We start from the raw sequence: 25,824 nt of genomic DNA on the forward strand, positions 1-25,824 counted from the left end.
TTTGAACAGTATTCATCGTTGCATGCTCTTCTAGAACTCCCAATGTGCCTAATTATTGGGCGGCGAGTTCTTAGGGCCAAGATGTCGCATTTTAGCATTACGTGGTCACTTGCCAGGTTTGGAACTACTTTAAAATTCCCAATGTGCTGAAAGTGGGCTACAGACACCCAGATGTAGCCCAAAGAGGCCATCCTAAAGCATGAGATGTGGGTGTAGGCAGCTGGTGTATCGGTTGCAAACCTGCCACTTAATATATGAAGGCTCAGTTATATAGAGTTTTATATAGCGCGACCTTGACCCGAAGGTATCGGGTATCAGAGAGCTTTACATGAGCACCAGTTGCATTACATGAGGACACATTCATTTTTGTTAGGCACAGGGAGATTAAGTGATTTGCCCAGAATCACAGGATATTCAGCGTCGTTGCCGAGACTCGAACCCCGTTCCCCAGATTCAAGGTCGACCGCCCTAGCTGTCAGGCCAACTCCTTTCCCCGAGTTGATTAAATGCATCACCTAGTAATTTACCCTGCTTTTCGGGGGCCTTTTGAATTGTTTCTGATTGGGTGGTATAGCCCAGATTTAATTTTCAAGATCCTGGAGTGTGTCATTTAACCCTGTGCTCATTAAGTTGGCGTTAAAATATCCCATAATTACCCACACTGCTTCTGGATGGGATAGTTTTAGTCTTCTTAATGCTGGGAGTAGAGACGCTAGTGTTAACCCGCTTTTGCCCTTGATTGGGTGCAGGCAGATACTCCCTATTATGAGTGATGGTGTCATATTCCAGTTTTCTTTGTTGACTTGGGTTACCAAAATAATAATAAAGTCTCAATTTCCCTTATGGAGTAGTGTTGTGGTTACTGCCAGTTAATGTTTTACATAAATTGAAATTCCCCAAGGCAGGCCCCCCACCTGTTATTCGATAGCCGGGGCTACGTAAACTGTGAAATCATTCCAGGGGGTTGAGTGAAGGGTGCATGGTTCTTGCAGTGAAATGATGTCTGTATCCTTCAATTGCATTATTCTCCCTTCTTTACTTTGGAATCGATAGACCTCTTATGTTCCTATGCTAGACTATCAAGCTCCAGTAGGGAGATTCCAATCGACCCTTCCCTGGGTGCTAGGGGGTAAGTTGAACAGATAGTTTGATTCACGTTGTTCCAAGGCATATAATGAAAGCTTATGGGATTAAAACCAGTATCTAGGAGTACTGATGATGTGCGCCACCACTGGCTTATATAAAAAAGGGAGCTTGAACGTAGAAAAAAAGGCTACTAGAATGGAACCTGCAAATCTCTATTGATAGCCAGCTTGTGCAGAGACAACTGTGCCTTTTTTAAGGCTATCAATTGCCCTCTTTTTAGGGATTCCAGAATTGCTTAACAACCTGATTCCCCCTAGTAAACAGGTGATCCATTTCTCCAACTTATATTTTGTCTCCTCTATCAGTACAGATCTTTCTGATGTCTAGGGGGAGGATATGGATTATAGGAACCACGGAAGTATGGTTACTGAATTACTAGATGCGATTGTGGCTCTAAACAGGTGCCCTGGTGGTAAGGCACCAGGCGCAGATGGGGTGCAGGTGGATTTATTTAAGGGCGACATTGATCTATGGGCCCCTTTGCTGACCAATGTATTAAAGACAATTTCGAAGCAAGGCCCTCCACAATATTGGTCCACGCTACAATTGTATCAATTTTTAAGAAGGTGGATACATCTGACCCTAAATGTTACTGGTCATATATTGAATTGATAGTACAGCTAAAATTATGACCAGGGTTGTCTTAGATCGCCTTGAAACATGGGCCTGGGTTAATCATGTTCTTTCATACCTACTGATTGGTTTTTGTTCAGGTATCTGTACTATCAAACAATGTCTTAACTTGTACTCACTGATTAGCAAGTATACCATATCCCTGGGCAATTTGTAATTTTTTTTTGCAGTTTTATACATAGAGCAAACTCGACCCGAAGGTATTGGAGCGCTTTACATGAGAACCAGTTACATTACACAAGGACACATTCATGTTTTTGTAGGCAAGGGGGAGATTACGTGATTTGCCCAGAATCACAGGATGTTGAGACAAGACTCTAACCTGATTCCCCAGTTCCAAAGTCGACAGCTCTGCTTGTTACGCCACATCCTCTCCTTTTGTGTTTATGGATTTGAATTTCGACTTGCCTCAAGTAGGCTCCTGCCCTTTCCTTGTAATACTATATGCCGACGATATGGTGCTCATTGCCAGAACCCTAGTAGGGCTTCAAAAGCTACTTGATCGTTTATGCGAGATCTAGATCTCTCCATTGACCATCACTAGGTTGAAAAACAAGGGTTACTATTTGAACAATTCTAAGATTGTATCAGTACCTACTTTTCCTTATTGGGGGGTTTAATTTAATGAAGCTTGTAACTGGAAAGCACCAGGATTGAATAGGAGCTATGAGTCTGCAAGGAGCACCAAGGGACTTTTCGGTTTTGCCTTCAAGTTGGGGATCAGACCGCTAAATGAGCTGAAGGCAGTATATAAATCTAAACGTCTTCACATTCATTGCAACTTATGGTGCAGGTCTATTGGGTGTGTTGGATTATCCCGACTTGCAGATATTGGAAAATGGATTGTTGAGGAGGTTACTAGATTACTTCGACTTATGTTTGCCATGCTGAACTAGGTTTCGGTTATATGACTGATTATATTAAATTGTGCCCATTGCTTCTGTGGTTGTCTATATGGACTAAGCATGAAACTGGTCTTGATAGGCTGGTTCTGCAGAAATGCCCTAAACTAAAAAAAGCCCTTAAAATCCCTTTATTGGAATACATAAAGAACATATGCCACAGTTTGTACATGTCCGAGTTGTTCAGTCAGCCACACAAAATACATTTCCCTTGCAAGAGCAGTGTTAAGGTCCATTTTTATGATTTTTGCAATAATGCTAGAGCCAGCTGTAAATGTCAGATGCAAACTCTTACAAATTACCAATTAATTCAACCTTTATTTGGAAAAGTATCATACCTTACTTAGGTAACAAATTTACAGCACAAATATCTTTTGATACACATCAGGCTTCAGAATTTAAGCTACCTAGATTCGTTTCTGACACCAGGTCAATAATTTGATAAGGACGTAGTATGCCCATGTGATGATTGTTCACTGCGTTGCCCAATTAATTTCATGCTTTTTGTAAATTCTATACAGTTCTAAAATAGTTGTTTTCCATTTTGAAGCATGCTGGTCTTTGGCAGTGCAGACCTGCATCATTTATTTTCAATTAAGTTGGGGATCTTAGACTTGATCTGTAGGGTCATGTTGTGTACCTTTACTCACTGCACAGTCCTTTATCAAAATAAGATTGCACCTTATAATTATATTGTTTTTAAATATTCCTAAAATGAGATATTTAGTATGCTGAGCAATTGATTTGTAGGGTCGTGCTATTTAGCATTAGGTATTGTAATGTTTTCTGTCTAAATATCTTTGTGCCTTGCAATAGTTCTGCTTCCAAACATTTGTAATGATGAGATTGTTTTAGTATGTTAAGTAATTTTATTAATATAGCTTGTCTTTACTATGAAATATATTCTAATTTGATATCCATTATAAATAATGTATCCGTTTACTGGGGCCTTATGAAATGTGCTGCCTTATGTTTTATTATATTGTTTCTTGTATGGTTATATTTGTAACCGAATAAAGATTTTAATTAATTGGATGGCTAACCCTGGAGGGGTTAGATCTATAGCTTGACACCGTTGGGTCCACTTACCAGTCTTCGAGTGGCAGGATGGCACTGAGTCCCGCTTAGCTTTTTTTCCATCCATGGCGCATCTTTGATTTGGACTTATGGAAGACTTCGACCTTGAGCTAGGCTTTTCACAGGAATAGTCTTGTGACAGAGACAGCAGAGAGCCCTGTGTCTTAGAGTAGAATTTATGCATCAACCACTACCTCTTTTTATATCTAAAGGTGTACAGCTTTGCCTCCAGTTCCTGGATCACTTTTGAGTGCATCAGGGCTCACTTATCACACAACAAACTTGTGACAGGAGCCCAAGCACCACAAAAAAGTGCTGTGCGGCTCTACACCCGACATCTGCCTCCTGCAGCCCTAGCACGGTTTGAATCCTGCAATTTTAGACCGGACATTGTCCCTTGCACACTGTCATTGAAAGAATCTGAAATCATTGGAAGACTGTTAAGCTGTGAGTGGAGCTCTGATTATGTGTCGAAGGGCACACACAGAAAGAAACTGATGTTACTTTTCAGGTGTGGCGCTTATACGCAGCTCTGCTCAGTCACTTGTAAGGCGGTACAGAGTCACTGTGGAGCCTCAAGGTGTCACGTACTGGCATTACTGGACAACGTCACCAGATCAAGTCTGGCTCCTTAGAGTACTCTAAAGGCGAGGAATCTGCAGTTAGAACTATTCATTAGCACTTGGTGGTGTTGGTATGCTGCATTCTTAGATTCATTGTGACAAAGGACCCACACATTTTATGGTCACGTGCCTATTATTAAGATTGTGGATTACTATCACTAGCATTTAAATTCCTAATTTCCAAGCAAATAATAAGTCACACAGAAAATACTAATGCTCATGATGTAATTAAGATTTATAGAACAGTGCCTATTTACTATATATTTCTAACATAACCAAATAGCACTTACATTCCAAATATAGCGCCACCAAGATGTGCTGCATGATCAAATATCCGCCAACCAAGAATTAAACCTACGGTATCCAGTGCCAGGATAGCCTTCAATGCCTGAAATGAAACAGAATACCAGAATCAGCCACAATACACCAAGATTGTGATGATATATTCCATAATAGTTTACATTTCTTTTCGGATAGGGCCCAAAACAAAAAGATAACAATTGTAAATTGTGTTTGACCGATGCAGTCTTTTGTGACACCTGAAATACTAAATCTGCTGATTGCATACTAGTTATTCAGTTAATGATACAAGTGTTGTTTCAGAATGGTATGTCAGTTTACAAAATTGGTTGTAATTATTCAGCAACCTGATTCTCATTTGAATCAGATAAACTATACACTTCATGTAAGAATTTAAAATTCATTCCCAGTTAGTTTGGTGCAACTTCGGTCAAGGCTGATTCATTTTTAGAGTCAGAAGGACAATTGGTTCTCCCCAAAGGGTCTGTGGCGTCAGCAGTGGTGTCAACACATGGGGAACCAGCAAAGATCTCAGCGCTGCATCAGACCTGGAGTTGGGCGGACCCTGTAGCAGGGTTAAGAGGCTCAGGCGGCATCTGGGAAGATCTGCTGGTAGTTGACTGACTGGAGGCCTCCTTGGTCCCATGGGGGCCTGGGGCGTGCCAGACAGAACAGGTAGGGTGACTAAATAATGCAATAAAGCCTCTTTAAAAGCTATGACCTGTTGCGGTATCGTCAGCGGCCCTGGAAATTAAGGCCGAGTAGCGACCAGTTGAGGAAGTTGCTCGGCTGTCGGGTATCTGGAGCAAGATCAGGAGGCACTCTGGCATCCATGCTACTTCTCTTGACGAGAGTGGTGTGAGGAAGGCGAGCCATGTTTTGACTTCTTGTGCTTCTTCATGGACTTTGACTTGCCCGATGACTTGGAATGGGAAAAGGAGGTCTCTCAAGAACAGCCCAGTGACCAAGAATGCATCAGCATTCTCAACTTTGAACGATATTGGCCCTTAAGCACCTTCCAGCAGTGTTCTGCTACATTACAGTTTTGCCTTGCTGTTTGCCTTCTCGTTCATCCTGACGCAGTTGTCGCATCAGTTGTGTGAGGAACCCAGAGAGCAGATACAAACTATTTGTGACAGTCCTTGCAGGATTTGAATTCTAAAGTTTTAGGAGACATATCCCTTGTTCACTATGAAAAGATTTAGAGCAATATGTTCCTCTCAGTGACAGAAATCAAGGGGGCAAGCTCCGGATGCGCATTGGAGGCGTGGAAAGAAAGAAACCGACATCAGCATGCAAGGGTGCCAGTTATATGTGGCCCCAGTGTCGCTTCAGGGGCATGATGAGGCTGATGTGGAGCTGGACAACACCACCTATCAGCACCCCAAGGAATTACTGAGAAAATGCCCTGGATCCAGTCTGGAGCCTGGTGGTATTCACAAAGTTAGAAGTATTACTGCGATTAGGAGTATCCATCATACTATACTCTTTTGACATCTGAAAGTATTAGAGTACAGGGATACAAAGATCCCCCAATGCAAATTAATATCAGGAGAGAATAATGAATATGCTACTTACCAGTATGCATCTGTTCTTGGCATGTAGGGCTGCTGACATTCATATCTGTGCATAGATCGCCGCCTAGTGTTGGGTCCGGATGTTTGCACGTTGTTGTCCTGGAAGAGTCTTCGAAGTATCCTGGGATAGGTGACTCCTCCCCTGGACTACAGTGCGCATGGGCATCCTCTCCATCCTCAGATTGTTTTTCGCCATTGTGGCAGTGATGGAGTAGATACAGAAAGTGATGACCATGCTATACAGTAATTCTGAGAGCTGCAGCTGCTACAGGCGCCGGGGAGGAGGGAGGGCGATATGAATGTCAGCAGCCCTACATGCCAAGAACAGATGCATACTGGTAAGTAGCATATTCAGTTCGAGGCATGTGGGCTGCTGAATTAATATCTGTGCATAGAATATATAGCAGTGCCCTCTTATTAGCGGCGGCTACCAGTGCCAGCTGCAGCGGTCTGAAAAAGTTTTGAGAACAGCCTGTCCTACAGCTGCCTGCTGTTTTGAGTGCACATCTACACAATAGTGTTTTGTAAATGTATGTGTAGTGGACCAGGTGGCTGCTCTACATATATCCTGCAAAGGAATGTTTCCTAGGAAAGCCATGGAGGCCCCTAACTTAGTTGTTGAGTGGGCTCGTGGGGGAATCGTTAAAGTGCGTTTAGCCTTTTGATAGCAAATTTGAATACATTTAACGATCCATCTGGCTATACCTGCTTTGGAGATAGCGTTACCTTTGTGGTGTGGGGCAAAGGCAACGAAAAGTTGTTTTGTTTTCCTAAAGGGTTTGGTCCTGTCGATATAATACATGAGGGCCCTTTTTACATCTAGTGTATGGAGTGCCCTTTCTGCGACAGTTTGTGGGTTTTGGAAGAAAACAGGCAGTTCAATAGTTTGATTCATGTGGAACTGCGATATTACCTTGGGCATGAATTTTGGATTGGTACGTAGTACGACCCTGTTGGCGTGGACCTGTATAAATGGCTCTTGAACGGTTAGTGCCTGGAGTTCACTAACTCTTCTTAAAGAAGTGATCGCTACTAGGAAAGCTACTTTCCAGGTAAGGAATTGAAGCTCGCATGAGTGTAGAGGTTCAAAGGGTGGACCCATCAGGCGTGTTAGGACCAGGTTGAGGTTCCATATTGGAGCCGGTGGGTGGCTTGGAGGAATGACTCGTTTGAGTCCTTCCAAGAATGCTTTGATGGCAGGCACTCTGAATAGAGAGAGGTGCTGCCTGGTTTGTAGATAGGCTGATATTGCGGTCAAATGGACACGTATGGAGGTGTACGCCAGATTGCATCGGTATAGGTGTAATAGGTAACAAATAATGTTTTGGATGGATGCGTCTAGCGGGTTAATGTCATTATTATTGCAATAAATGACGAATCTTTTCCATTTGGCTGCATAGCAAGCTCTGGTAGTGGGTCTCCTGGCCTCCTTAATGATGTCCATACAGTCAGGTGGCAGGTTAAGGTAGCCGAACTCTAGGACTTCAGGAGCCAGATTGCCAGGTTCAGCTGTTGCGGATCTGGGTGCTGAATCTCTCCATGGTTCTGCGTCAAATGCTCGGGTTTGACCCGCAGCCTTTGATGCGGTACCACGGAAAGTTCGAGAAAGGTGGTGTACCATGGCTGGCGTGCCCACGTTGGAGCAACCAGGACGAGGGTCAGTGAGTGTTGTCTGAGTTTGCGTGCCACCAGCGGTATCAGTGGTGCTGGGGGAAAAGCGTACGCAAATCTGCCGGACCAGTTCATCCATATCGCATTGCCCTGCGACTGCGGATGTGGGAACCTGGCGGCAAAGCTTTGGCATTTTGCGTTTTCGCTTGTCGCGAATAGGTCTATCTCTGGATGACCCCACTGCTGGAAGTACGGTTGGAGTACTGATGGGTGTAACTCCCACTCGTGCATCTGGTGGCTGTGTCTGCTGAGCAGATCCGCCATCTGGTTGTCCTTGCCGGGGAGGTGTTCTGCCATGAGGAACATGTTCCTCTGAATGGCCCACTTCCACATGCTCTGAGCCAGATGAGACAACTGTGGAGAGTGTGTTCCTCCCTGCTTCTGTATGTAGTACATGGCAGTCATGTTGTCCGTCTGGATCAACACGATTTTGTTGCACAAGTGTACTTTGAATGCTTTCATAGCCAGGAAGATTGCCATCAGCTCTAGAAGGTTGATGTGCATCTTCTTTTGTTGTTGTGTCCATAGTCCCTGCACTGTGTAATGGAGTACATGAGCTCCCCATCCCTGGAGAGACGCGTCCGCTGTCAGTATTATCTGTGGAACAGGCTCTTGGAACGGTCGGCCCTTGCAAAGGTTTTGTGGATTCCACCAATGCAGAGAGTTGTATGCCCGATCGCTCACCAACACTAGGTCTTTCAACTGTCCTTGAGCCTGATTCCACTGACGTGCTAAGCACTCCTGAAGCGGGCGCATATGTAGTCTCGCGTGTGGGACTATGAAGATGCAGGAGGCCATCATGCCTATCAACTGCATGAACACTCGCGCGGGAAGGGAGTGTTGGGGTTTGAACTTGGAAATCAGCATTTGCATGCTGTTGATTCTCACTAAATTTGGCTGAGCTGTGGCCGCCAGAGTGTCTATAGTCGCACCTAGGTACTGTTGTACGTGTGCAGGTTGGAGATGGGATTTTGGGTAATTTAGTGAGAACCCCAGACTGTGAAGGAGGTGAATGGTGCAGGACATGTGGCTGGCACATTGCTGGGCTGACTTCGCTTGAACGAGCCAGTCGTCCAGGTAAGGGTAGACGTGTATGTGCTGCCTCTGTAGATGTGCCGCCACAGTAGCTAGGCACTTTGTGAACACCCTGGGTGCTGTTGTCACGCCGAAGGGAAGGACTTTGAATTGGTAGTGCTGCCCCTGAACAGTGAACCTGAGGTATCTTTTGTGTGAAGGGTGAATGGGTATGTGGAAATACGCATCTTTGAGGTCCAGTGTGGCCAGAAAGTCTCCCTGCTTGAGCAGCGGGAGGACTTGCTGTAGAGTGAGCATGTGAAAGTGCTCGGAAAGAATGTATTGGTTCAGGGGTCTCAGGTCTAATATAGGTCTGAGTGAGCCGTCCTTTTTCGGTATTAAAAAGTACAGGGAGTACACCCCCGTACCTTGCTCGTGGACGGGTACGACCTCTATTGCGCCTTTTAGAAGCATACTTTGCACCTCCTGCTGTAAGAGCGTTAAGTGCTCTGAGGACATAGGACGGTTTTTTGGAGGTATTGTGGGTGGAGTGGAGGTTAGTTCTAGACAGTAACCGTATTTGACAATATCTCTGACCCACCTGTCCGTGGTGATGGAGTTCCACGTGGACAGGAACCTTTGTAGCCTTCCCCCGACAGGTGTTATGTGGTCGGGAGGAAGGGAGAGGGCGTCACTGCTTGTTCTTGGGGGAGGACCTGGTGTTGCCGTAGCCGCGTCCTCTGCCCTTTGTGCTGGAGCCACGATATCCACCCCGGGTGTTTTTATCGTAGGTGGTTTGTGTATTGCCCTTGTTGTATGTTTGTTGGGACCCCTGTCCTCTACCTGCTCCTCTATTTCCGGGGCGACGAAAGGAGCCGCTCCGAAAGGACTGAGTCTGGAGAGCCCCCATGGACTTTGCAGTGTCCGTGTCCTTTTTTATTTTCTCTAGGGTGGTGTCAACCTCCGGCCCGAATAAATAGTCGGGGTTGACAGGCTGGTTGAGTATGTTATTTTGCACCTCAGGTTTGAATCCGGAGATTCGCAACCAGGCGTGCCGTCGCAACATGACGCTAGTGTTTATGGCCCTGGCTGCTGTGTCTGCGGCATCCAGCGCACACTTGATGGATGCGTTTGTGAGGAGCTGTCCCTCCCTGATGAGGATCTCTGCACCTTCTTTGAATTGGTCAGGGAGATGTTGGAGTAGTTGCTCTAATGTGTCGTAGTGCGCTCGATCGTAGCGAGCGAGGAGCGCTTGAGTATTGGCAATGCGCCATATGTTAGCTGCCTGGGCGGCAACCCGTTTGCCAGAGGTCTCTAACACCTTGGACTCTTTGTCCGGAGGAGGAGCGTCACCTGTTGTTTGCGAGTGAGCCCTCTTGCGAGCATTCGCAACGACAATGGAATCTAGAGGTAACTGGCCTCTAATATAAGTAGGGTCCCCAGGCGCTGATCTGTATTTCTTGTCGATCCTGGGGTTTATTACTCTTGCCCTGGTGGGTTCCTTGAAGATGTCCTTTGCTGGTTTGAGGACCCCCTTCAACATGGGCAGAGTCTTTATATTCCTTTCTGAGGATGCGAAAGTATCCATAAGAAAGTCGTCCTCGATGGTGTCAGAGTGAAGTTGCACCCCATGATTGGCCGCAGCACGTTCAATTAGAGCGTTGAACGCTGCAGTGTCCTCTGTGGGAGATGTTTTTGCTCCATAGAGTTGCGGGTCCTGTGCATCCATAGGTGCACTTGGGTCTACAGGGTCATCCCAAGCTTGATCAGGGTCCTGTTGGCCTTCAGGGTCCATCTCTCCGGGGTAGGGGACTTGCTCACCCATGTAGTCCTCCAACGCATCCGTGTCGGAGTGTGTGGGAGAGAAGGATTGTGGATCCTGGTAGGGTGAATGGAAAGGTTCGTAAAGAACTGGTTCCGAAGCCACTGGCAGCTTTCTCTTAAGTGGGATCCGGAAGGAGTCCAAAGCTGGCTCAGAAGTTATCCTCCTTTTGTGGATAATCATCCTGCCAGTGTCGGCGTCGATGAGATGTGATGGAGACGTCTCCGCAGAGCGTTCGGCAGGCGTGATTGTGGTGTGGGTGACCCGGGTCCTGATTTGGAACAGTTTCGGGGCCGTGGATGGTGGCAGGCCAAAAGTAATATTGGCTGGTGCCGAAGAGGCTGTTTGAGCTGTAATCGGCTCGGAGCCCGACGCGTCCTGGAGGACCGTTTTGTTTTTGGTGCGTTGCGCAGCAACGGGTCGCACCTGGAGCGCCCTCGATTCCTTTGCGCCGACCGGTTCCGTAGAGGCGGGCGTGGACTTTTTCGGCGCCGGTGAGTCATCGAGTCGAGGGGCGGGAATGGCCATCGACGTCTTCGATGAGTGTGGCTTTGGTGGTGCCGTCGAAGCGGTGGTAGACGCAGCAGGCAGTTTGACCTTTGGGGTCGGAGCCGATTGCGTCGGTGCCGGGAGCCGAGTAGGTTTGGTGGCACCGAAGGTCGTTTTCCGTTTGTCGACTCCGACGTCGGCCGCTTCAAGCTCGGCACCGAAGTCTCGTTTGGTGCGCTCGGTGCCGACGGGTTTTGCCGGCGTCGAAGGTGTGGAGGGCCTCGATCCGACCAGCGCCACTTTCGGTTTTGGTTTCAATTGAACCAAGACAGCTTTTGGTTTCGGTTTCGAAGAAGGGAAACCAGCCGGTTTGGGTATTAATGGCCGCCGCTGAATGTCCGAGGCCGGGCCCGAGGGCAGGGCCGAAGAACTGCGGGATAGGTCTTGGGTAAGGCCCGAAGGCGATCCCTCGACCGGGGCCATAGACTGGTGCACTGGGATGTCCTCAGTCTGGACGGGTAGGCCTTGCTCGTCACCGGAGCTACTCTCTTCGGCCCCTAAGGCCTCATTGTAATCTCCTACCTCGGTGTCGTCTTCATCTCTGCGAAAGAGTGTATCGTCGACGTCTTCCGATCCGGAGTCATGTTCGGAAGCGGGACTGGAGGGTAGGTTCTCCACTTCTTCGACATCTTCGGTCTCGGCGCTGAAGATGTCGGCCGGGGCCGGTGCCGTTTGCTATGCCTCGAGTCTCGCCGCTCGTCGATTCCGGAGAGTCTTCTTGGATCGAAATCGGGCACAGGCCATGCATGTAGATTCGTCATGATCCGGTGAAAGGCATTTGTTGCACACCGGATGGACGTCGATGTGGGGATATTTCGCATTGCATACAGGACACCGCTTGAATGGTGTCCTCGATTCCATCGTCGATGTCGGGTCGATGGTCGGGCAAGAGGTGAAAAAGTTGATTCTGGAAGTTAGTAAACTAACAAAGATACTATCGATACCGATCGGGAACAGTACCGACGCGAACTAAAGGCCTTTTGGCCTGGAAAAAGTTTTTCCTAACTTTGAGTCAAGATAAGCACATCCGAACCCAATGGCGGAAAAAAACAATCTGAGGATGGAGAGGATGCCCATGCGCACTGTAGTCCAGGGGAGGAGTCACCTATCCCAGGATACTTCGAAGACTCTTCCAGGACAACAACGTGCAAACATCCGGACCCAACACTAGGCGGCGATCTATGCACAGATATGAATTCAGCAGCCCACATGCCTCGAACATTATATTTTCTTTCAATGGCTTTAACATTACACAGCACAGGACTCTTGCTGTTACCTGGGACGTTCTGGTAAAAATACACAAGGATTAAGCGTTTAGGAAATCTTTGTTCCCAAAGAAGTAAAAACCTCCATCCAGGGTCAACATAATAATTATAGTTGATCACAGACAGGACTGTGAGAAAGACTGGGGCTTGTGGTATCGATGTAGGGGGCATTATACTCAGCACCTGGGGTTTTTCTGAGCCCTGTGCTCATGCTGCAAAATGTACTTGTAGTCTTTGAAGCAAGACTGCCTCTTTTAGTACTGACAAGGCAACTACCAGAGCAGGAGATGTCATAGCGACGGTGTTTTCATTTTCCTTGGGGGTAAGACAGAGAGAGAGAGAGAGAGGAAGACAGAGAGAACATATATGTGTATGCGCACACACATAATTTTGGACCCGGCCTGTATGAAATTTCCCAACATGTCTGATCTAAGTCAGTGGAAAAAGCCTACAGAAGGATTGTAAAATGGCTTCATGAAGAATAGTTAAGAGATGCTTTTTTGCAGCACAGATTAAGATGCGTATTACAATCAATGCTTATTTTGTCATATAGGAAAGTTCTCAGTAGAGCATAGAAATAAGCAAACAATAAATTTAAAGGTTTTACTCTTTTACCTTCTATCTGAATGGTGTTCATTCAGTCATAAGCATATCCTAAACATTTTTAAAACAGACACAAGGCATACGTTTGTTCAAACTTAAAGAAAAAATTGGAGATGTAATTTCTTAATAGCCCAAGTACAGACACCAGGACTAACTACTGTCTGTCCTCAGTAGATTAGTCTGTCATATTCTTTTAAGACATATTTATTATATTTTGAAACATCAAACGGATTAATCCAATCGAGAACTCACATTTCCAGCTGTGAACGTGAACATAGGAAGAAAAATTATTGCTAGTTTTGCTTCTGGCATCTTTGTACATACTGCTGCAAGGACTGTCATAATGGCCCCTGACTGAAAAAGAGAAAGCATATTAACAATCTTATGTATATATACATATATATTTATCTGTTTTACCGCATGTTGGTTTCATCATATTAACAGTGTTCATACAGTAATCAAAGCATTTAAAAAGGTATCTCCAAGTCCTCTGACTCCCTATCACATTCCCAGTGGACCACATCCAGGAGAAAAATCTACAAATCACAAAAAGGTCTAAAATGTAACTATCTATTGACATATTCTGTTCAATTGGTGAAAGCAGTTAGTAAAACGATGCGCAGAACTAAATGAATGGGATTGGTCAGTCCTATACATAGGCATTAAAATAGCTTGTCACTCAGCTGCCCCAGCTGAATCAATAAATATCTTTTCCTGAAAAGTCACTGTTCCTGAGGTGGCACTGAAATCAATATGTGGTGACTGATGGTTGTGTCAGACAAATTTTAACAGAAAGTGCTTTGAACAAGCACTGTTAAGCTCAACAGGTCAGACATTTATATGCTAACACATGAAACAGGGTCAGACTGATTTGCATATGGCCATGTCTGAAATGGGGTGGCAGAGTGGGCTAAAGAACGGTGATGGATTAAACCCAGATCAGTTGACTGGGGGTGAGTGCTTGCAATGTTCAACACTCCGTCCATCATTTCCTTTGGTTTGTGCTTTGTTCGCCATAAGTTGGCAGGGTATGCTCAGACGTGAGTCCCTTGCTCACTTTGCCACTGGATTCAAGCAAGCCTGGCTGAAGTCGGCTGAAATGCCAGAAACCGGTCCTAGGAAGCTTGTTTCCGGTCCAGGGAAGACATGGCTTGGCAGTTCGGGCTGGACTGTTCCCATGAGGCACAGGGTCAGACTGATTTTCATATGGCCATGTCTGAACTGGGGTGGCAGAGTGGGCTAAAGAACGGTGATGGATTAAACCCAGATCAGTTGACTGGGGGTGAGTGCTTGCAATGTTCAAAACTCCGTCCATCATTTCCTTTGGTTTTTGCTTTGTTCAACACATGAAACGGCATTTCTTTATGCCTCCCTTTACGTGTATTAGCACGTTAACGGCAGACACATTGGCTTAACTCACTGGCATGAGTAGAACATTTTGTATGTTTGGCCAGTATGCTGTAGTTTGGCCTGAGACAAAGTGATTTTAATAGCCGCATTACAATGGCCTCTAAAGAACACCACAAAAAGACTGCCACACCTCAGAGTCATGGAGGTTGGTAGAAATAGGGAAGCAGTTAAGAATTTAACAAACAGTAACAAGTGACTACTAGGTTGCGCTGGTACTGAGTCATCCACATGATATAGATTTCCTAGTAGGTGGTGTGGGATAGAGCAGCCAGTCACATGTCAAATAGCTCCCTGTTTTGCCAAAGGCCAGTCTACCACTAAGGAGTGGGTAATGACGCAACAAGAAATAGACACTTACCAACAAGTAGCAGGAGCCTTTTAGCAACCTTAGGGCCTTTGATGGGTCAGTCACTTATCAGAAAGTCCCAATTTCCCAAGAGGCCTCACTTCGGAATGGGAGCGGAGCTGGGACTAGGTGAACCATGTTAATGGCCCATAACAACCCAACATGACATAACATTTGTCTTGATTTTGCCCAAGACCTACTGGCCGTCTGGCAAACTAGAAGTATTCTCTACCACCCCTGCCACCACTGGTCAGGGCCATATGGAGCATGGGCCAGTTGATCAGAAAATGAAGACTGTTAGTATAGAAATTAAAACAGGGGCACTCTATCGGCAGCAGCTGGAAGTCATGAATGTGACTACAATAAATATCTGCACACCGCCGAGTCAGTGTTGGTGACAGATTAGAAAGCACACGGCTGGGGACTCGAAATTCACTTCTAAATAAATCATACAGGCACACGCAGGATGGCACATCAGGATGGATGCATACTTACGGACAACACAGACCTCTGCCATCCCTGCCCAAGGAAGAGAAGCGGGGCAGAAGACAGGAAGAATAATTAAACATCCTACTCTATATCTACAGAAGGCCAACACCAAGAGAATGAGTGCAGAGGAATGAGAAGAAAAGAAAAGGAGTGGCTAGAATAGAGAAGTCAACTACAGGAGAATATGCATATAGAGAGCTGTAATAGGATGGCCTGTAGCCAACTTTCTACAACTTAAACCACACACATCTGCATGCCAGGTGGATCCAGACCAAGAGGAGTCTTAGAAACAATCACATCATTGGAATATCTCTCTTCTGCTTGGTCCCCAAACCAAACTTCCTATGAGGCTTCTGGGAACATGTGTAGCACAGTCAGTCTTAGCAGTCAGACTGCCATGTACATCGTGACTGCACATTTGTTTACCACTGTACATGGAGGAAGAAGGTAGTTAGTGGTGTGACGGCATGATCGCTTCATCCCAACAGTTATCTGCTACCAATTCCTATAATATGTGATGGATCCACCATCTTTTACTAAATCTTTTGTCACAGAGCTGGGGAATGTAATCAAGAGTTCTCTCTACGTGGGTGCGTGGGTCACTCTAAAAGTTTAGGTGACATGGTTGCTGTCTTGGCGCAGCAAAAAGTAGTGCTTTGGACAAAAGCGGTTTCACCTTGTAGCCCTCTAGTTAGTCTCTGCTTTGCACAACTATTTTATCAAGCCAATCCTAATCTGTGGAAGGGGAGAAAGAACTGTTTCATTGATCACAAGGGGTCATGGCCAAGCACCTTCAAGCACACAAAGGCTTTGCAGATACAGGTTACTTGTTTCTCTAACCAGCACCCTAAAGTGGCATAAAATTGACTGAAGCAACTGCTAATTCACAAAACGAAAATCGGGGCTGTGAATATAATGTAAAAAGGAAATACTATTTAAATTGCCACATGAATACTGACCTTACCAAATGATGTATGCGTTAAAGTCTGTGCACTGCACAGTAATTCCTTCTCCACTAACCTCAGTCTAAAATAATGGCACCTAAATCGTCATACTAGTACCTTATTGGCGGGCTGAGCGATAGCCGCGCCTACAAAACAACTTACTTCATGAAAGCATAGCTTTACGAAAGTGGATTATTATTTCGAGTGCACAAGTGTAAACCTCAAAGCATATGGCTACCACACACTAGTTATAACACAAATTATATAAAATACACCTGTGTTCAATTCCTGGTAATGAGACACAAAGCAGTCAGGCTGAATAGAAAGCCACAATGTAAAGTATTTAAGCAGTGCATATATGTTAGAAAAAATTACTAAAACAGCACAACAAATTTCAAAGTAAAGAGACAACTTTTGGGGTAAAATAAGGCCAACATGCCCAAAATCCAATATGGGGAACAACAGATATGAATGATCAAGTTCTAAGGCGAAAAAATGTCAAGAAATCTCAAAAATGCCCACAGATTTAAAAACAAAATGTTTATTCTTCAAGTTGCATGAAAAACGCTAATTCCAGTCTCAATGAAACCTGAGCCTACCACATACAAATATCCATCAATTTACACCAAGTACTCAACCCAGTACACAGACTAAATGGAAACATACGCCCACACGAAAATGCACTAAAAGGAAAAAAAGCCCTTAAACTACTTTATATATAAATTATTCATTCATATGTTAGAACAAGGTTCAGCAAACTTGCCATCATGTTTCATCATCTTGGAAATTTAGATCAACTAATACCCATGGGAAATAACCTATGCCAGTTGAATGGAAAGGGTTCAGTGAGGACAAGGGATATAAACAGATAATTCTGGCATAGAAAGCTCCTAAGACACAGCCCCAATTCAAAGCCTTTCTTGGCCCGACTGGGCATTACAGAAAATGTGTCAAAGTTTATGGTAAAATAGTGGCAACTTTGACAGAGCCAACCTCTAGGAAAAAGCCTAGAAAATCACCTGGACTGACATATCAAAAGGCCATAGACACCCTAAAGGAAGCTTTGTGCCCAGCACCTGTCGTAAAGGCTCCTGATTTTAACAAATAAATTGTTGTCCAATCTGATGCTTCAGAACAAGGGATTGGGGCAGTGTTGTCACAGTTGAATGACTAGGGTCAGGATCAATCAGTTGCCTTTATCAGGAGGCAACTCCTTCCTAGAGAGCAGCGCTGGAGTGCCTTGTTGTGGTTTATTTTCAGAAGAAGCAGAGACCCTACTTTTTTAGGAATCTGTTCAGACTGACCACAGACCTCTCAGGTGGCTGATGCAGATTAGAGGAGAGAACCCCAAACTACGGTCCATTTCCCTACCGGGTATCTAGTTCAGAGTGGAACACAGACTTGCAACTGACCATGCCAATGCAGACAGCTTTCCATGTTCTTCCACTTAGATGATGGGAACTACCAGGAAAAGAGTTAGTTACCCATCACCTTTCGTCTGGAGGTGGGTAATATAAGGAAATGCCTGTTTTCTATGATCGACCCCCAAAGTTTTGAACAAATGCTGCTGGTTTTTTTTTTTTTTTTTTTTTTTGAAAAACCTTTATTGACGTTTCAATCATTTACACGTAGGGGCCTACAACCCCCCGGGGCCGGCCGCTAAGCAATCAGAACAATAAAAGCACATGTAAACACAGGCGGCACCTCGGAGAGCAAAGTCTACAATACAGTATAGTCCGGCCAATGAGCCGCTCAGGTAGGACACCAGGAGAGAAAGGGTTTTTCATTTTATAATAAAACAAAACAGTAGGATCAGGTGCCAAACAGTTTCCCAACAGCGATAAGGGGCAAGGATAAGAGACGCAAGCAGCAAGCAGCAATACATTGAATCAATGGCGCAGACACGGGAAAGTACGGATGGGGAGAAATATCAAAGATAGTTGCGCCCACAGGTCCCCGTACCTAAAGCCCAGCGAACCCCCCGGAAACTGTGGCACACATTAAGAGCAAGCGATTCACAATAAGAGAGGTGTACCGCGCTGATCCCAGAAAAACAAGCAAAAAGAAACAGAGAAGAAAAAAGAGGCCATGGAAAAAGAGATAAAGACTAAAGAGTCCCCTCCCCCATCCCCCCACCCTTCACCTCTGCGAATGAGTATGGCCCCACCCCCCAGCAGTGTGCCTGTCGCCCTGGGACTAGACCCGAAATATAGAAAAGACAGGGAAAAAAGGAGTAAGAAAGAGCCCCCCCAGACGGGGGGGCGGAGGGAATGTAATAAACTGGAGGAGGGCCTTCAAAACATACCCCCGGCTTCTCCCTCCCGCACGGTGAAGTCTCCCCACAGCAAACAATTAGCAACACCAAGTTGATCATATCAAAAAAGGAGGGGGGGAGTGGGGAGCATTATGCACCAACTATGCGAATAACCATGAGAGCACGCAACCATGAGTCCGCCTGTCTACTAGGTGACCACTCCCGAAGGATCAGCCTCAGCCTTGACCGCTCTTTGCGATTCTGCCCATGCCTGCCCCTCGACCCAGCACAATGTCCGATGTCCCAAGGTACAGGAGTGTCCAAAAACAGTCGGGAAGCGACGCACACAGGTGGGGTGGAAGTCTCTGAGCATCAGCACGGACCGCTTCATGGGGGGGCGTCTTTTCCAGTGCCGCCCCAGGATCTGCACTGCACACAAGGTCCAGACAGGCTGAAGCAGTCAAATGAGACACACGTTGCTGGAATCGTCCCTGGGCCGCCGGAGATTGCGCACGGGACAAGGCCACCATCTTCCGCTCAGGGCCAATACCTCCGGAGCAGATCAAGCCCACAGTTAGCCGACCACACGGTAGCATACTGTCCGGAGTGTCCGGCTGTACACTAATCGCGGGGGGGGCCGCAACATCTTCCTCCTGTGTGCAGTGTGGAAAGCCACTGTGTACTTGTGGACCAGCATGCCGCCACTGTCCCAACGCTGATACCACACCATCTAGCTTCCTCCCCAGGACCCCGGCGCCATGAGCCAAGGAGTAATGAAGGGCACCAAGGGCCTCCAGGAGGTCGCCGTACCCCAGAGCAGCTCTCTCCGATCGCTTTGCCACACTCCCGACCGTCACACACCCCCAGTCCCGCTGCGTCCCAGCGGACAGGATGGTAGGCTGCATAGTGACAAAATGGCCGCTGGGAAGGCCCGACTCGTATTGGGGCCAGGACCCCGGGACCAACGCCTCAAGGTCCACGTCGCTGAAGACAGGGATCCTGGGGGAGGAACAGATTCAACCGTTGCGCGGTCACGGGCAATAGTCGTCTCCGCCACGGACCAGCTCCCGCAAAAAGCCGGGAGCAGCCCGCAAGGATCAGGCCGAACCAGGGACGGCGTCCGGGCAGCTCACCGTCAAAGGCAGGGGCAAACACCACAGAATCCGAGAATTGCACACCCGGGCATGTCCTCGGTCCGCAGCGCTCAGCAGGGGGGGAGCGACCACAGCAAAATGCAGGCCGAGGGGAGCACCACTCCGGCGGACCGACTCCACCCAGTCACCACAGGCCGCTGTTGTTAAACTGCCGCCCGGCCAAGGCGTCCACTCGAGGTCCCGGCTTCGGGACCGCACGGGCCGCAAAGTTCAATCGCTGATTTCTCCGGCGGTACTGCAGTCAGAAACCTCAGGGTCACACGATCGGTTGCCACTTTCGTTTACGAACACGATCTCGTAGCGCAGAATAAGGATCTCATGCAGGATATCCGTGCGGGATGCGGAGGTTCACGGAGCCGGGAATCTACGCTGCCGTCCCGGTCGCCATCTTGGCTCCTCCCTGCTGCTGGTTTTTCAACTCAGAAAACACCAAGGCCTGTGAAGCAGACCTCGGTGCCAATGTTCTAACCCATTACAAAATGTATGATGAATTGGCTACCCTCGAATGGCATAAGCTGCCTTACTTATAAGCCCTTAGTATATGGTACCAAGGGTACCCAGGGCATGTAAGTTCATATGTCTATCCAGGGTTGCAGCACGGATAATGCTATCCCTGTGTGTGACAAAGTCTAAAATAGCTCCCAGCCTGGAAGGGCAGTTTTTAAACTACTAGTTTGACTTTGCCATTTAAACCAATACTAACAAATGTGATCCTATTTTCATTAACAAAAGGAAAAGCACTGGTGGGAATAATCCACCATCTGCTTGTTGATATACAAGATAGCAATGATACTGTCTTTCAACATAAAAATATCATTGCATGACATAATGATTATGAATTCTCAAATAGACCAATGCAGCTTCTCCTAGTATTAGTTGTGCATAATTAAAAGACCTGGTTCCCGTAAATAAGTGCCAAGGAAACTCCACAAGTAAGTAGAGAGACAGGAGGAGTTCTGGCTGCAAAAGGGCATCAAGATGCCAGTGGATAAAAGTTTGAGATCGCAAAATCTGCACCAGATGTGCAATATATCTTCTGGAGTAAAAGAACTATAGATAAGAAGTATACTAGTCGGTGACTGTCTTACTGGAATGCATAGGTGAAGACAGATATGTACAGTGCTTCGGATTTGAACATGCTTCATGTTGAATAAAGAAAACTGCTCGTCTCTTTGTCTGTATGTATGTTCTCTGAGTCTGGAAGACCTTTGCTGTAACCTCCTATGTAGGCACAACGAAATGTGCACAGGCATGGGATACGTGCATTATGCTTGGATACTGAATGAAGTCAAGATAAGGCATTGTGCCACCATGTACAATTTCACCAACATGCCCTACCTTTCAGTACTCTCTCAAAATAATCTGACTAACGAAATTAATGCAATGCAGATTTACAGTGTTTGTATAGTCTTCAGCGTCCTAAAAAAATTATTATTTAATATACAGGACACATATCCGCTTATTTATCCAAAATCAATATTAACAAGCATTTGCAATGCAATAGGTCTCGCATTTACGCGAGATTGAGCTATTGACATTGCAATTGGCAATGCCTTTTATTCTTGTTTTTGAAACGTAAATAAAAGGCATTGTCATTTGCAATGTCAATAGCTCAAACTCGCATAAATGCGAGACCTATTGCATTGCAAATGCTAACAGCTGTCCTGCAGTTCCCCCGGGGCAAAAGCAGGCATCCACTTCTGTGAGGATGGCTGATCTGAGCAAAAAGACAGAAGAGGATGCCTGCTTGTGCCCGGGGGGGACTGACATTAAAAAAACAAAAAACACGCAAAGCGGCATTTTATTACTATGGCAACAAAATGGCGTGGGACTGTCCACACAGTCCCACGAACACTCGCATGCTGTTTGCAATGGACAAATGGCGAGAGCAGCCATCTTTGTCCATTGCAGACACGTGCATGAGAGCCCTCGCAGAATTGATTACAAAAGGTGCTCGCCTGGCTAGAGCCACGCATGCGCTGCTTACGCCAGGCGAGACCTAAAAAGTGTGTTAACATGACACATAAAATATATAGTCAAATAAAACAAACAGAATGAAATACTTACCGCACCAAGTGATGGACCAAATCGTCCTGTGGCCATTTTAGCAACGTAGCTGGCAAAACTTGAGATAACACCTACAATAAAAGATTTACATTATAAAATTAAAACATCAATTTCTTCAGTGATTGTATATTTTTAGCTACAGATGTATCTAATCCATATACCCATGTTTATATCCATAAAAACTGCACATACCACACAAACATCAAGGAAGTAAGGTTGAATATACTATGCTTATTCTTGGAGGCTGGTGTCGGATAAGAACGTCTAGATCAGGCCGTGCAAGTATCAGTCTCAATAAATAGACTGACCAAACTTTTTTCTTTCATAAAAAGGAACATAACGGTTATGGTTTTAAGCAAACATGCACAGTAACTTGCGGTTCGACAGCATCAAAATAGTTGAGGTTCTCACAGCAACTACAGTTCTACCACCTTCTACATTAAGCATAGGGGACGAAAGATATGCACTGGAAAATAGGTTGACGATTATACAAGTTTTACCAAGAACATAGTCTGCAGTCTCTAAACAAATAGTAATTATCTTCAATAAGCATAGCAATTTACATGAGTTAAGAGCTTCCAGGAGTTTGGGGCTGTTCTGAGTCTCTGTGGTCATCAATGCCCATCAGCTATATGAAGATGGAGAAAACACACACAGTGGCTCAGCAGCAGAGGGCAGGCCGGGCAGCGTCAGTCGATGTGCAGCAGTGCCAGCGTTCACGTTCTTAACGAAAAGGGAGTGAAGGAAGGTCACAGATGCAGCTGAAGACAGAATCACTCTGGCCTCCATGATTGCTTCGGATGTGTAGGGGAGAAACCCTCTTCTGTGCTGCTAAGGTTCATTATTTTGGAAACGCCGACTTACATGAACACCTTCTGGTTTGGTAGCAAAGTACTCAAGGAGTTTATGGGCTACCACATAGGATGCCACATAAAGTGTCAAACATTGCTTCACGACTGCAAGAGTGCAGGGACTCACAAACGTGGTAGGCGACCACACATGGTGCCTATCACAGGGTTTCACTGTGTACATCCACACTCTAGACACAGGCCTACGGATGTCAGGACTGACAGAGGTGGGGTGGGGGAACCTGCAAGAGGTGACTCACTCAGAGCCGCAAACTGGCCTCACGCCTGCACGGCTTCAACGAGTGGGCTTCTTGAAACTGGAACTTCGGTTGAGCTGGGCCATCTCCTGTCGTGGTCAGCAACTAAGCAACTCACTGCAGCAGTGTCACGTAGCATCGCAAGTTCAAGAAACTCAAGGAAGGTTCTAAACACACATAGCTTATCATTCTACCACATTTTCGGCATGGCTAAAAAGCTTGAATCTTTTCCACAGTCTTATGGATGTGGCCATAACTCCTGAAAGGAAGACCACCTTGGATTCGGTCTTTGGTCTCTCTCCTTTCTCCTCATAGGTGTGCAGACCTTCAGTGAGGCAAACGGTAAATAATGGGTAGCCAAGAGGAGATCCTATATGCAGTCTTGGTGACAGTTCCCATTTATGAACAACAAAATAAATTAAACAATAACGCCTAAACCTTTGGAAGGAAGCAATCCATACAGAGTGCATTTATCTATCAGGAAGCAACATCATGATGGTGACCATTAGGGAGAGAAACTCACACCTTACCACTTCCACATAGTCAGTTTCTGCTGTGGGCTATTTATGATGTATGTGCCACTTGGCCAAACTATCCGGGCAAAGTCTGTCACTTTGTTGCACTCAGTCTCAGATCATACCGATACCTGCTGGAACTGGTATGTACTGGACTGTACTTTCATCCAGAGCACAAATGATCCTTCCAGGAAATATTGGTTGCAAGCCAGTGACACATATCCACATACACACAACACATTCTCGGGTGGAGTTAGGGGGACCAGTTATGACTTCCTTCACGGATTTAAAATGGAGAACTAGTAGGCAAACCCCATAGTGGGACACAAGAGAAACAAAAGCCCCAAATCTCACTCCTATAATCATCCTCCACCAACCATTAATAGTGTCAAAGACTCGACTTGTTAAAATTGGTGATTCATTCAATGAGGGACGCCATCCTGTGGGGAATGCAGATCCTCCTTCAGTTTCTTATTGGGATCAGCCTGATCTCTTTTCAAATTATGTGAGTTCTACAAGTAGTTTTGTACAAACACAGATCTTACTGTCTATTATTATCCCAAGTGTTTTACAAACTTAAAAAGATGGAGCACTCAGAAAACAATGGTTTCACATTTAACTGCATTCAAAAGCTAGGGAGAGGGTCCTAATAAAAACTACAGTGGTAAAAGAGAAAGGAATAAATGACATGTAAGTTAGGGAAGACACTATTTTGACCTTGGTTAAGAAAAAAAGAGGAAGGAAAAAGAGAAGGCAAAGTGTGGACACTTCTTGGGTTTATGGGATGTGAAAATGTACATCCTTCAGGTCTATTGTGGTCATATATTTTGTCAATGCTATGCAGTTGAATAATTTCTGTAATATCATAAAATTCATAATGCACCACAGACAACATTGACCAAGTGTGATACCATAATGCAGAACAACCAGGAAAAAGAAGAGTGCGAGACAGTCAGGGCAAACACTATCATGACTTGCCATTTTTTTCAATTTACTCAGCTTGAATGCTCATGTATGCTGGTTCTATGATCAGTAAGTGGTGTACCCATTGTAAGACCGAGAGACAGAAGGAGTGGGGTACCGTGTGGCTCTAACCAAATTATAGGTGCCTCAGCTTTCATTCTTGAGTTGGTTGGATAATAACACCTATCTAAAATCAAAGACTGAATGAAAGTTCTGTTTCAGTTGTGTGCTCTGCAAGTTATTTTTTAAACAAAAAATAAATATTATCATGGATGCATGATGTGCTATCCAATAAATTACCAATGATCGGTATTTAAATATGACCACTGAATTAGCTAGACCCAAGGGGCAACAAAAGGAACCACACCAACAAGGACAGAAGAGGACAAACTACTTGCAACATGTGTCATTCCAACTTAGGCTCTGCATACCACTGATGAGTTGCTAGCTATATAATCCTATGAAACCCACCTGTCCTTGTAAAGCCTCTGGAACAGGAATTACCATGCGTAATACCACAGCAAAATTCACTGTTCACAAAGTTATCTCCAATTTTGAGTTTGCCAAATAATTGCACCAAAGTGGCAGGTAGCTACAGCACTGTAATTAAGCGTACAGAATTGGTACCCCACCAGTAACATCAAACTTTTATTCAGGGGCGATAAATATGCTTAAACCTAGCCTCTGTATCCTGTTGAGCTTGCTGCAAACGCTCTGTCCTCAATTGTACTTGTTTTAAGATACTTATTTAGATAGGTTCTGCTGGTGCTGCAAAGTTACAAAGATTGGTGCCTCCATCACAGAGACTCACTTCTACCCTATAAGCTGCTGGATGTCTCTCAAGACTCGTCAAAATAACTTCTAGATGCCATTTTGCGACATGTTTTGATTACAGAGAAATAATTTTCAACAAAGTATACAAACAATGTTTTATGGTATTTAGTCAACAGTTACTATGGCTTATACATATCATTTGCTTATGTTATTCCCCTTTTTGTGAGGTGTATGTGCTTCGCCTTAGTTTTAGCTTCTGCTGTCCTGTTTATGCATTAACTAGCTCCTGCCTATCCTTCAGATCCCCACCCACTCCAGCTTTGAGGTCTTGTCCAGTCCCTATCCAAACTATTCTGGTTTCCGCTCTAGACCACTCTTCTAGGCAGAAGGTGCAGGTATATGCTACATTCACTTCACAAATATTCCCTTGCAACTGCAGTGAGCAAGCTCTCCATTAGCTACTCCAACAACACGGAAAAGACAAAGCAACAGAAAAAGCCTGATGTTTACTTGAGGATAATAAAGGAAAGAAATCAAAGTAAGAGGGCAGACATATAGTAACAGAGCACAAAGTCTCCCAAAAATAAGATGGACATGCCATCTGGACTCTTTGACAGCCAC

At 45.5% G+C, this 25,824-nt stretch overlaps 2 protein-coding genes across 2 annotated transcripts in view; one reads left to right on the forward strand and one right to left on the reverse strand.

The window, feature by feature from the left end:
- LOC146785206 (claudin-15-like) overlaps positions 1-25,824 on the forward strand; it is a 404,144-nt gene that overhangs the window by 18,562 nt on the left and 359,758 nt on the right. The window lies entirely within an intron of this gene.
- PARL (presenilin associated rhomboid like) overlaps positions 1-25,824 on the reverse strand; it is an 86,570-nt gene that overhangs the window by 7,405 nt on the left and 53,341 nt on the right. The window contains exons 8-10 of the mRNA XM_085634109.1: positions 21,847-21,917; positions 13,435-13,536; positions 4,672-4,769 (exon numbers count right to left, since the gene is read on the reverse strand). Of these exons, the coding sequence (XP_085490235.1) occupies positions 4,672-4,769; positions 13,435-13,536; positions 21,847-21,917 (271 nt within the window). The remainder of the gene's footprint in view (positions 1-4,671; positions 4,770-13,434; positions 13,537-21,846; positions 21,918-25,824) is intronic.

This window comes from Triturus cristatus, chromosome 11 (assembly GCF_964204655.1).
Source record: "Triturus cristatus chromosome 11, aTriCri1.1, whole genome shotgun sequence".
Classification (NCBI taxonomy): Eukaryota; Metazoa; Chordata; class Amphibia; order Caudata; family Salamandridae; genus Triturus; species Triturus cristatus.